General features: G+C 40.8%; 1 protein-coding gene across 1 annotated transcript; it reads left to right on the forward strand.

Annotated features, from left to right (window-relative positions):
* The first annotated feature begins 5,550 nt into the window (after positions 1–5,550).
* LOC308610244 (UDP-N-acetylglucosamine--peptide N-acetylglucosaminyltransferase 110 kDa subunit-like) lies at positions 5,551–9,088 on the forward strand. The gene has a single exon (XM_081259453.1). It carries the CDS (start codon positions 5,724–5,726, stop codon positions 8,862–8,864), a length of 3,141 nt encoding a protein of 1,046 aa, XP_081115579.1. The 5' UTR covers positions 5,551–5,723; the 3' UTR covers positions 8,865–9,088.
* The last annotated feature ends 2,915 nt before the right edge of the window (positions 9,089–12,003 follow it).

Genomic DNA, 12,003 nt, shown 5'->3' on the forward strand with positions numbered 1-12,003 from the left:
ACACGTACCGAGAGAGGGAGAGGAAATTTTCAGAGGGAGACAATTAAACAAATAATTCAAAAAGTTTTGTTGTGTGGTGTGGGATGCAAGCCTTTCTCTCCCCCTTTCCTTCACAATCTCTTTGTTAAAGACTGTGTTTTTCATTAGTTTTACTAAGATAGGATTTGCCGTTTTGTTTGGATACTGAGAATGAACCCATGGAAACAGTTACATTTGGGTTATCTCTGACTATCTTTAATGAAGAACATAAATATTGGCCACACTATCTATGCACATGCTATCACCATGCCTTTTTTGTTCTCTGTTCATATATCTAAGTCCTCTTCTTTGAGGTCAATCTCAAATCTCATCTGAAATGTACATTTATTGATAGATTCAAGCCATAATGAACTGTCCCTTCTTTGTGCTCCTTAGGCTCTGATTATTTATAAAAACTCATTTTTGAACTTAGACACTGTCCAATATGATATATTAGTTATTTCATCCGCATATGTTATATCCTCAACACAGTTATAAGCTTTTGTGGGGCTGGGATCATACATTCTGTAATTTTTCTCAGTACTTACACTTACTTTGATAGAAAGCGCATTAATTCATCTAAACATCATTTATTGAGTGTTAATTAAATGTCTCAACTCAGTCAATATTGTTTGAGTGAATGCATGCATGAATGAGGGAGTATGCAATAGGTAGCCTAATGTACCGCCCGATGTGAAAAAACCAAAAGCATAAACACAAAAGCAAGCCGAAAAGTGGCCCAGGACTTTCTGTAAAATATCCTGCTTTTGTTGGATGAGGCCATGAAAATCAAGATGCTCCTGAAAGGTCTTAAGAGCTGACCAAGAATAGTAAACAATTGAAATTCTCTCAGGCTTATTCAACCCTATCACTGGACACATTTATACCTCTCAGGAATGTTATTAAAAGAAGAGATTAATAAAGCTTTTATAGATGAGTTGATAAATCTCTAAACATTTAAATCTTCATTTCCTCCTAGGTTTCTCTAGTTTGGGTTTCCAAAAGATTTCAAGAAACCACAGGATAATTAAAAAATTAGACATTATCTTTCTTACCTTCATGTTTTTTGATGGTAAACACATTTTATTTTCTCCATAGTGCTGCCCAATTTCCACCAGTACAGTTCTTAAGTGAATTTTGCTCTGGATGGTGGGATATATAAGATGTAAATGAATTGTTTGTATATGTTTTAGAATTCTTCTAAAGGGCCTGGCCATGGAAATGCATTGAATCTTACTTAAATAAGTAAAGGAACTTCCTCAGAATTATTATTTTATTCTGGTTAGGATACTCTCTGCCCTGGTTTGTTAAAATTTCCCTCTAGAGTGGTTTTAATTTTGTTTCTGATAGGGTCCTAGGATTTATTGCCACACCCATCCTGCATCTGGTTTTCTTTGAATTCCTCTCCTTGCAGTTTCTGATTCATACAGGGCCTTACAGGTTAGTGACAACCTGGCCATCACAACTCTGGGAAGGACAGGCCTACTTTTCAGAGGTGCTGATGTTTTCTGTACCTGAAGGTTTTCAAGAGATATCAATCTTCCTCACCACCTCCCTTGGCCCTCTTAATGGACTAAGCAGTTCCTCATGAAAGTTCTGTAGGATATCTGTACTAACTTCTCCATATTGTTCCATCCTGAGTCTAAATTCCTGGCCTCAAGGTAATGTTAGATTTCTAGCTCCAGCCCCTATGTACATAAGGCCTCTACTAAGGAACAGAACGCATACACATCAGTCTGCTCTTATTTCTCTGGATTTGATTTCTCTGTTACTTTCTGAAACATGCAGGTGCTCCTTTCTTTCTTTTAATCTCAGCTATGTGCTTTTAACATTTTCAAAACTGACCCAGAATTTACATGTGTCTCCAGTAAGAGTACATTAAATTGAGCTTAGTCTGCTCTTCTACTGGCATATTTGAGATCCAAATAATTTGCTACTTAACTGGATTCAGTTACCTGTATATTTCAGGCACCTAAAACTCACCATGTTCCAAATTTCCCCCTTTATAGTTAGTAATTTTCTTGGGAATCTGGATAACATTAGATGGAATAAAGTTAGTGAGTGGCCCAGGATTGTCTGAAATTTTGTTTGTCAGAGTGGCCAGGGAAAGTTAAGCAAAGAAGCAAACCAAATGAAAAACAGAATCACATTATTATGGCTGAGACAAGATTCCATGCAGAACTCTCTGTAGAGCTGGGTTGGGTCATAACTTATGCCAGAGCTCTAGGTGGGGTTGACACCATCTCATGCCAAGCTCTCAGTTCTGGGCTAATGTCATCTCTGGTCCACTCTATGGAGTGGAAACTTTGGAGGAATGGCCAATGTGTTCCACAGTGTAGGAAGAGGGAAATTGTGAACGTTACTTTCTAAATTGTGGAGGAACTAACCACTGTAAATGTGCCTTGAACTATGGTGTTTAATTTGACCAGTCAGATCAATGACTTTCCCCTTGAATGAAATGCTGCTACGTATATGAGCAGAAAAACAAAACTGGTATAAGGAATAGATAGCTAGTGGGAAGCAGCCGCATAGCCCAGGAAGATCAGCTCTGTGCTTTGTGACCACCTAGAGGGGTGACATAGGGCGGGTGGGAGGGAGGGAGTTGCAAGAGGGAAGAGATATGGGGACATATGTATATGTATAACTGATTTACTTTGTTAGAAAGTGGAAACTAACACACCATTGTAAAGCAATTATACTCCAATGAAGATGTTTAAAAAAAAACTAGTGTAAGGAGCTGGAGAGACTGGGAGTCTTATTTTCCCAGCAATTAACTTTTCCTCGACCATGACCTTCCTTTTGAGTCTCCTAGACCTTGGGGATGATAGCAACCCCTTGGGTTGGGTGATGGCAACCCCATCTTCACTAGAACCTCTATAGTTAACTTTGATTTTTCCCACACCGTCTATCCATCCCATGTATGCAGTCAGACATTTGATCTTGGACTTTTACTGACAAAATATCATTGAATATAACCATTTCTTTTCACTGCCACTGCTACTACTTTTGTCACTGCCTTAACTAGAGCTTTAACTTTAAGTTCTTTATATAAATATCTAAATATCTATATATAAATAAAATATACAAATAAATAAAATGTAATATTAATTTTGATGATTTAGAAGTCTTTTCTTGATAAAGACTTTTCCTGATAAATATACACAATATCTTATATAAATATTTGTGTATTATCTGTTCTTTTCTTAGAATTTTAGTCATATGATTCTATCTCTTGGTATGTCTAGAACTTTTTGATTGAATGCTGACTATTTTATTTGGCTTTTAAAATTTTTCTCAGTGGAAATGTTGTTTTGCTTCAAAATATTTTACTCTACCTGGAAGTAGCAAATCTTCAAATTACAATTTGTTAAATGCTTTGAAATATCAATACTATAGGTGTCACAAAATCTAGAAAAATGACATTTGAAAATTAACTACTGCCAGATGTGTCTCTATAAAACTTTTTCCCCACTCTTGTAGCTATATATTCTTTAACTGCCTCCTGTTTTAGAAATAAAATTTTAAGAAATAAACTTTGTAGTTTATAGACATAGATTTCTTTTCACATGGTTGATTAGAGTTTGCTTTTAGTTATTAATAGTTTAGAAAAGTTTATTTCAGCATCACAATTTATTATTGATAATGTCGCATTAATGTTCATTGTTAACTTTGAGAAAACCTCTATGGATTACTTCCTCATAAATATTTACTATTATAAATGCATTACTGATTTCAGTACTGCTATAGGTTTGTGCATTACAGGAATTCTGATAAAATACTCATTCACACCATTCCATTACACACATTATTGATGGGGTATATTCTTTTATTTCTTTCTTTATTTATTTTTGACTGTGTTGTGTCTTCGTTGCTGTGCGCAGGCTTTCTCTAGTTGCAGCGACTGGGGGATACTCTTTGTTGCGGTGTGCAGGCTTCTTATTGTGGTGGCTTCTCTTGTTGCAAAGCACAGGCTCTAGGCACACAAGCTTCAGTAGTTGTGGCTCGCAGGCTCAGTAGTTGTGGCTCACGGGCTCTAGAGCGAAGGCTCCATAGTCGTGGCACACGGTCTTAGTTGTTCCGCGGCATGTGGGATCTTCCCGGACCAGGGCTCGAACCCGTGTCGCCTGCATTGGCAGGTGACTTCCTAACCACTGTGCCATCAGGGAAGCCCCTGGAGTATATTGTTTTTTTTTTTTTTTTTGCGGTATGCTGGCCTCTCACTGTTGTGGCCTCTCCCCGTTGTGGGGCACAGGCTCCGGACATGCAGGCTCAGTGGCCATGGCTCACGGGCCTAGCTGCTACGTGGCATATGGGATCTTCCCGGACTGGGGCACGAACCCGTGTCCCCTGCATCGGCAGGCAGACTCTCAACCACTGCACCACCAGGGAAGCCCTGGGGTATATTCTTGACAGAAGGAAATTTCCGTTTTGACTAAGCATTGAAGAAAACTGAATCTTTGACTTATCCTTCACATGCCTGATGATTGAAATAATTTTCCACAGAATAACTTCTGGTTTTATACTTTTCAGTTCTTTTTTTCTTCTTCAAACGCACATGCTTTGAGAGCTGTGAAGTGCAAGACATGGCTATATTGTAAGGTGGTTTTTGTCCTTATGATTCTGTGTCTTGTGCTAGTTAAGTCAGTAGAGTAGTCAGTAAGAGTACTGGAAGTTATTCCTGTAATGGGATATTATATAGTCAGTTACATATGGTGGTGTCTGAAAATCACATAATAGCCTCACTTAAAACATCTCCTTAGCCAGATTTCAAGAAAGCCTGTGACCAATCCAATATGATCCAACATAGCAGAATATGATAGAAGGAAAATTGACAAAGAAATAGACGCTGGACTTACCTGATGGAAATAAAAATATCTCACTTTTGACAATTTTGCAAAAACCTATAATGACATGAACTAATTTCTAGGGTTCTTCGTAGGACCTAAAAAGGAACCCATAGAGTTGTGGAACAACAATAGAAGCTACTGTGATGAGAAGCCCGGACACCGCAACAAAGAGTAGCCCCCACTCGCCGCAACTAGAGAAAGCCTGCACGCAGCACTGAAGACCCAACGCAGCCAAGATAAAAATAAATAAATAAATAAAAATAAATTTATCTTTTAAAAAGTAATACTCAGGTTTGAGGCATGAGAAATTTGATGAGGAGAAATTAGCTCATGTTTGCAGAACTTTTAAAATATCAAACTCAGTCTCTAAGATTTTAGCATTCTATACAACATCGGTTACTTATTAGTGGTTTGGGAAGGCCAATTTAAAATTTTCTCATCTTACTGTATTGAAATTCACGGCCCTAATGTTCTCCACGTTGACTATATGAATGATGAAGAAAAGTCAATCATGTATTTCATTTCCAACTGGACAGAAAACAATATTTTGAAAAGTGTTTGGCCTACTGACTTTTGATTTCTTCTAAGGCAAATGGATAGGTAATTTTTATTCCCTGATTAGGAGAAAAATGGGGGAAGAGGGCAGGGTTAAGAATTAAGATTTCAAGAGCATGAGAGGTAGATGGCCAACCATAGTTCCTAAGGTTCGGTGCCTGTAACTGTTGCCGCTGCTTAAGCGTGCCAAAGCAGTGGTATGGCTGCTGCGCTCGTGTTTGCTACCACTAGAAACATTCTTGCCAGTAGTGGCGGCAGCGGGACTCAATTACTCCCTTTTTTCACTCTCTCCAGAAGCTCCAGATGGCGTCTTCCGTGGGCAACGTGGCCGACAGCACAGAACCAACGAAACGTATGCTTTCCTTCCAAGGGTTAGCTGAGCTGGCACATCGAGAATATCAGGCAGGAGATTTTGAGACAGCTGAGAGACACTGCATGCAGCTCTGGAGACAAGAGCCAGGCAATACTGGTGTACTTTTATTACTTTCATCTATACACTTCCAGTGTCGAAGGCTGGACAGATCTGCCCACTTTAGTACTCTGGCAATTAAACAGAACCCTCTTCTGGCAGAAGCCTATTCGAATTTGGGGAATGTGTACAAGGAAAGAGGGCAGTTGCAGGAAGCAACTGAGCATTACCGGCATGCATTGCGTCTCAAACCAGATTTCATCGATGGTTATATTAACCTGGCAGCCGCTTTGGTAGCAGCAGGCGACATGGAAGGGGCAGTACAAGCTTACGTCTCTGCTCTTCAGTACAATCCTTCTTTGTACTGTGTTCGCAGTGACCTGGGGAACCTGCTCAAAGCCCTGGGTGGCTTAGAAGAAGCCAAGGCATGTTATTTGAAAGCAATTGAGATGCAACCGAACTTTGCAGTAGCTTGGAGTAATCTTGGCTGTGTTTTCAATGCACAAGGGGAGATTTGGCTTGCAATTCATCACTTTGAAAAGGCTGTCACCCTTGACCCCAATTTTCTGGATGCTTATATCAATTTAGGAAATGTCTTCAATGAGGCACGGATTTTTGACAGAGCTGTGGCAGCTTACCTTCGTGCCCTAAGCTTGAGTCCAAATCATGCAGTGGTACATGGCAACCTGGCTTGTGTATACTATGAGCAAGGCCTGATGGATCTGGCAATAGACACCTACAGGCGAGCTATTGAATTGCAACCACATTTCCCTGATGCTTACTGCAACCTAGCCAACGCTCTCAAAGAGAAGGGCAGTGTTGCTGAAGCAGAAGATTGTTATCATACAGCTCTCCGGCTGTGTCCCACCCATGCAGACTCTCTGAATAACCTAGCCAATATCAAAGGAGAACAGGGAAACAGTGAAGACGCGGTTCACTTGTATCGTAAAGCATTAGAGCTCTGCCCAGACTTTGCTGATGCCCATTCAAATTTAGCAAGTGTATTGAAGCAGCAGGGAAAACTGCACGAAGCTCTGATGCATTATAAGGAGGCTATTCGAATCAGTCCTACCTTTGCTGATGCGTACTGTAATATGGGAAACACTCTATGGGAGATGCAGGATGTTCAGGGAGCCTTAGAGTGTTATACTCGTGCCGTGCAGATCAACCCTGCATTTGCGGATGCCCACAGCAATCTGGCTTCCATTCACCAGGATTCAGGGAATATTCCAGAAGCAATTGCTTCTTATCGCACTGTTCTGAAGCTTCAACCTGATTTTCCTGACGCTTATTGTAATTTGGCTCATTGCCTGCAGGTTGTCTGTGATTGGACAGACTATGATGAGCGAATGAAGAAGTTGGTCAGCATTGTGGCTGACCAGTTGGAGAAGAATAGGTTGCCTTCTGTGCAGCCTCATCATAGTATGCTCTATCCTCTTCCTCATGGCTTCAGGAAGGCTATTGCTGAGAGGCATGGGAACCTCTGCTTGGCTAATATAAGTGCCCTTCATAAACCACCGTATGAACATATAACAGACTTGAAGCTCAGTGATGGTCGACTGCGTGTAGGATACGTGAGTTCTGACTTTGGGAACCATCCTACTTCTCACCTTATGCAGTCTATTCCAGGCATGCACAGTCCTGATAAATTTGAGATATTCTGTTATGCCCTGAGCCCACATGATGGCACAAACTTCCGAGCGAAGGTGATGGCAGAAGCCAATCATTTCACTGATCTTTCTCAGATTCCATGCAATGGGAAAGCAGCTGATCGCATCCATCAAGATGGTATACACATCCTTGTAAATATGAATGGTTATACCAGGGGTGCTCGAAATGAACTCTTTGCTCTCAGGCCAGCTCCTATTCAGGCAATGTGGCTGGGGTACCCTGGGACTAGTGGCGTGCTTTTCATGGATTATATCATCACTGATCAGGAAACGTCACCTGCTGAAGTTGCTGAGCAGTATTCTGAGAAACTGGCTTATATGCCCCATACGTTCTTTATTGGTGATCATGCTAATATGTTCCCTCACCTGAAGAAAAAAGCCGTCATCGATTTTAAGTCCAATGGGCACATTTATGACAATCGGATTGTGCTGAATGGCATCGACCTCCAAGCATTTCTTGATAGTCTATCAGATGTGCAAATAGTCAAGATGAAATGTCCTGATGGAGAAGACAACGCAGACAGCAGTAATACAGCTCTTAATATGCCTGTCATTCCTATGAATACTGTTGCAGAAGCAGTTATTGAAATGATTAACAGAGGACAAATTCAGATTACAATGAATGGATTCAGTATTAGCAATGGCCTGGCAATTACCCTGATCAACAATAAGGCTGCCACTGGAGAGGAGGTTCCCCGTACCATTATTGTAACCACACGTTCTCAGTACGGGTTACCGGAAGATGCCATTGTGTACTGTAACTTTAATCAGTTATACAAAATTGACCCATCTACTTTGCAGATGTGGGCAAATATTCTGAAGCGTGTTCCCAATAGTGTACTGTGGCTGTTGCGTTTTCCAGCAGCAGGAGAAGCTAATATTCAACAGTACGCACAAAATATGGGCCTTCCCCCAAACCGTATCATTTTTTCACCTGTTGCTCCTAAAGAGGAACATGTTCGGAGAGGCCAGCTGGCTGATGTCTGCTTGGACACTCCACTCTGTAATGGCCACACCACAGGGATGGATGTCCTTTGGGCAGGGACCCCCATGGTGACTATGCCAGGAGAGACTCTTGCTTCCCGAGTTGCAGGTTCCCAGCTCACTTGTTTAGGCTGTCTTGAGCTGATTGCTAAAAATCGGCAAGAATATGAAGAGATAGCTGTGAAACTGGGAACTGATCTCGAATACCTGAAGAAAATTCGTGGCAAAGTCTGGAAGCAGAGAACATCTAGCCCTCTGTTCAACACCAAACAATATACAATGGAACTAGAGCGGCTCTACCTACAGATGTGGGAGCATTATGCAGCTGGCAACAAACCTGATCACATGATTAAGCCGGTTGAAGTCACTGAGTCGGCCTAAATAATGACTGTGTGCCCAGGAGAATTACCCCTGTAGCTGAGCCTCAACCTTCTGGGGGAAAGGGAACTACTTTTTCAATATCATGGTGCAGATGGGTGACAGACAATGATAAGAAATAGCACAGCCAGACTTGCTTCCTGCATGATCACGATAGGGAGAAACCCAAGAGATGCGAAACTGCTGTTCCACAAGGAGTCTCCATCGAATTTTGCAGCAGCCAGGTGTCTGGAAGGTCTGGAAGGTGAGTCTGGAAGGTAAGTCTGGAAGGTCTGATCTCCCTTGGTCTTCCAGGGGATGGATGGTTAATGTGGAAGGGAGATAGAGATTGCCCGGCCGTTTTGTGATTATCACGGATTGATTGAGTCTTCTGAATTAATTTTTTTCTTTATATTTTGGGTATTGGAGCTTTTAAAAATGTTTGGTTTCAGGTATTTTTATTCATGTGAAGTGTATATGATTCTCTTGAGATAAGGTTTTAAGCTAAAATATTCCTTGTTTTAGTTTCTGAACTCTACCGATAAATGGGGACTTTGCTGGTGTAGTCTTTTTATAGGTTTTATAAACCACTTGAGCCTCTATCAGTCACTTTAGTGTCTGACATAACGTTTGGAACTCTCAGTGCTTTGTTGGTCTGTAGATGATGGCTTCAATTCTTTTTCTGGTCCATTTCCTTCTTCCCTTCCCCCCACTTTAAAAATTCTCCTGTAACTTGGCTAACAAAATACCAAGTGTGATTCAAAACCTCCCAGAATGTTTCTCTTCAACACATCATCTGGTGCCAAATGAAGATTGTTAGGAGTGCTTATTAATTATGAAGGGCACAGTTGTGGTACTGTCACTGACGATAATAATAATGGATTTTTGGCCTAGAGTTTTGACCTATTTCACCAGTGTTTTACCATTGACTGCCCCTCTATGCTGCTTCCAAAAGTGAGAGTGTGTGATAAGATTTTTACTTTCATTTCTAAAGTTTGTTTTTTTTAGGTGAGTCCTGTTCTTCCTTTTTCTTTCAGCAGAAATGAAATCCCAGGTAAGTATAAGTATTCAAATATTTGATCAGTAAGTCACAGTTATCTCCAGTACATTAAATAACTTTCATCAAAAAACATGTTATAGGTGAAAAGCTCTGAAGGACCAGCTATGTATATGATAATTATGTTTCAGGCCTTCTAGGGTATTATATATAATAACTTGTCTTCTGGTCGTGGTCTTGAAGTCTTTATGGATTCAGCCTCAGTAGTAGCGAACTGCACTGCTACTTGGTTTGGAGTACAAATTAGACTTTAGCCCTCCTGGAGGTTGAGTTTTTGGTATTGAAAACCATAGGAATGAAATTATTGTATTTCATCAAAGGATCGAGGGCTTGAGGCTTAAACAAGCCAACATATGTGTGGGAAGCAGTCAGCCTTGAGAGCAGGCTACGGACATGCCAGGCATGCCGCCGCTGCTCGAAGGGACTGTCCCTACTTGTTCCCCTCCTTGTTCCATTCCACGGGAGATAAATCACCAGGGCCCAGAAATCAGAAAGAATGTAAAATGAGACAAGCCAATCTGTCTCCACCCTGCACGTGCAGGTTATTTTGGATGATTCTGGGTTTATGGGTTTTCTCCCAGGGAAGTTATCCTTGAGCCGAGACAGTCATTAGATGATGTAAACCACCGTCTGGCAGCCTTCCCTTTTCTAGTCGATATAATCTGCAACTGTAGCATAATAAAACTTGCCTTGCAACCGTCAGTTGTCTTGGTCCTTCTGACCCCATTCGTCGGTGCTACTTCAGTTCCTTACCCCGTCCCTTCTGACCCTGGGCGGTGAAATCCTCTTTCTGAGGCTGGTCCGCGGCAAGTGGCGCCTGAACAGGGACCTGAAGCGTGAAGCCAATGAAAAGAAAAAGAAAGTGCAGGTAAGAGAACCCTTATGCAAAATATGTGTGGACACGAGTAAAAGTGAAACTAACAGAGGCATAAGGCAACAGTCAGAAGTAAAATAAGATGGGGCAAAAGGGCTCAAAGGAGCGTGAATTATTTGCTCCGGTTTTACTTTCGATGCTTAAAGCTCGGGGTAATAAAGTTTCTACCTCACAGTTGACTGAATTTTTGCAGCATATCCATGATGTATCTCCCTGGTTTCCTGATGGCGGCTCTGTGACATAGAAATCTGGCAGAAAGTTGGAGAAGATTTTAAAAATTATTATGAGTCTCGAGGGCCTACTCATACTGCCGTTGTTACATTTAGTTTGTGGAATCTGATAAAAATATGTTTAGGTTCTTCTCATGATAGTGTTGATTTGAATGTAAAGTCAGAAAAACATAAGCCTCTGACAGAAGAAACGACTGTATTATCAGCTACTGTGTCGCCACTTCCTAAACCAAAAGAGCTAATAAATTTAAATATTTCAGATGAAGAGGAACATTTTGACTTAACAGATGAGGCTTTTAAACATAAAAGAGAGAAGTATCCTGAAGATGATTTTCTAATGGCTATAATAGATAAGTCAGTGAAAAAGCTGCAAATTAGTAAGGACTGTCTTCCTCAAAATTCTCCATCTGTAAAACTGCTCAGTCCCTTGCAACGTGCTGTACAAGCAGCAATAAAACGAGGAGAAGATCCTATTTTCTGTTGTCCTGTCACGGAAAGACCTGATCCTAATAATCCTCAACAGGCTATTAGGGAGCATCAGGCTCTTCCTTTTAAAGTTTTGAAAGATTTAAAATCTGCTTGTGCTCAATATGGGCCCACTGCTCCTTTTACTACTGCTATGGTTGACACTATTACAGGAGAAGCTCTTCCCCCTGCTGATTGGCAGTCTATTGCACGAGCTTGTTTAAATGGTGGAGATTATTTAATATGGAAGTTTGATTTTTATGAACGGGCTGCTGAACAAGCAGAAAAGAATGCTACCCATGATATTCCAGTTGATTATCATATGCTGATTGGGGAAGGACCATATATTTCTTTACAAGTTCGATTAACTTATCCCTTTGTTGCTTATCCTCAAATAAATCATTTGGCATTACAAGCCTGGAGGAAATTATCTTCTACACACAAAACTGAGGATCTTTCAAAAATTAGACAGGGACCTGATGAACCATATGCTGATTTTGTAGATAGATTGTTACAGCCGGTGGGGAGACTCATTGT

This window comes from Mesoplodon bidens (genome assembly GCF_964165515.1).
Source record: "Mesoplodon bidens genome assembly, contig: HAP1_SCAFFOLD_473, whole genome shotgun sequence".
Taxonomy (NCBI): domain Eukaryota; kingdom Metazoa; phylum Chordata; class Mammalia; order Artiodactyla; family Ziphiidae; genus Mesoplodon; species Mesoplodon bidens.

Bases quoted from the DNA above. Each gene is read 5' to 3' on its own strand.
- LOC308610244 (XM_081259453.1), top strand. From the start codon at position 5,724: ATGGCGTCTTCCGTGGGCAACGTGGCCGACAGCACAGAACCAACGAAA.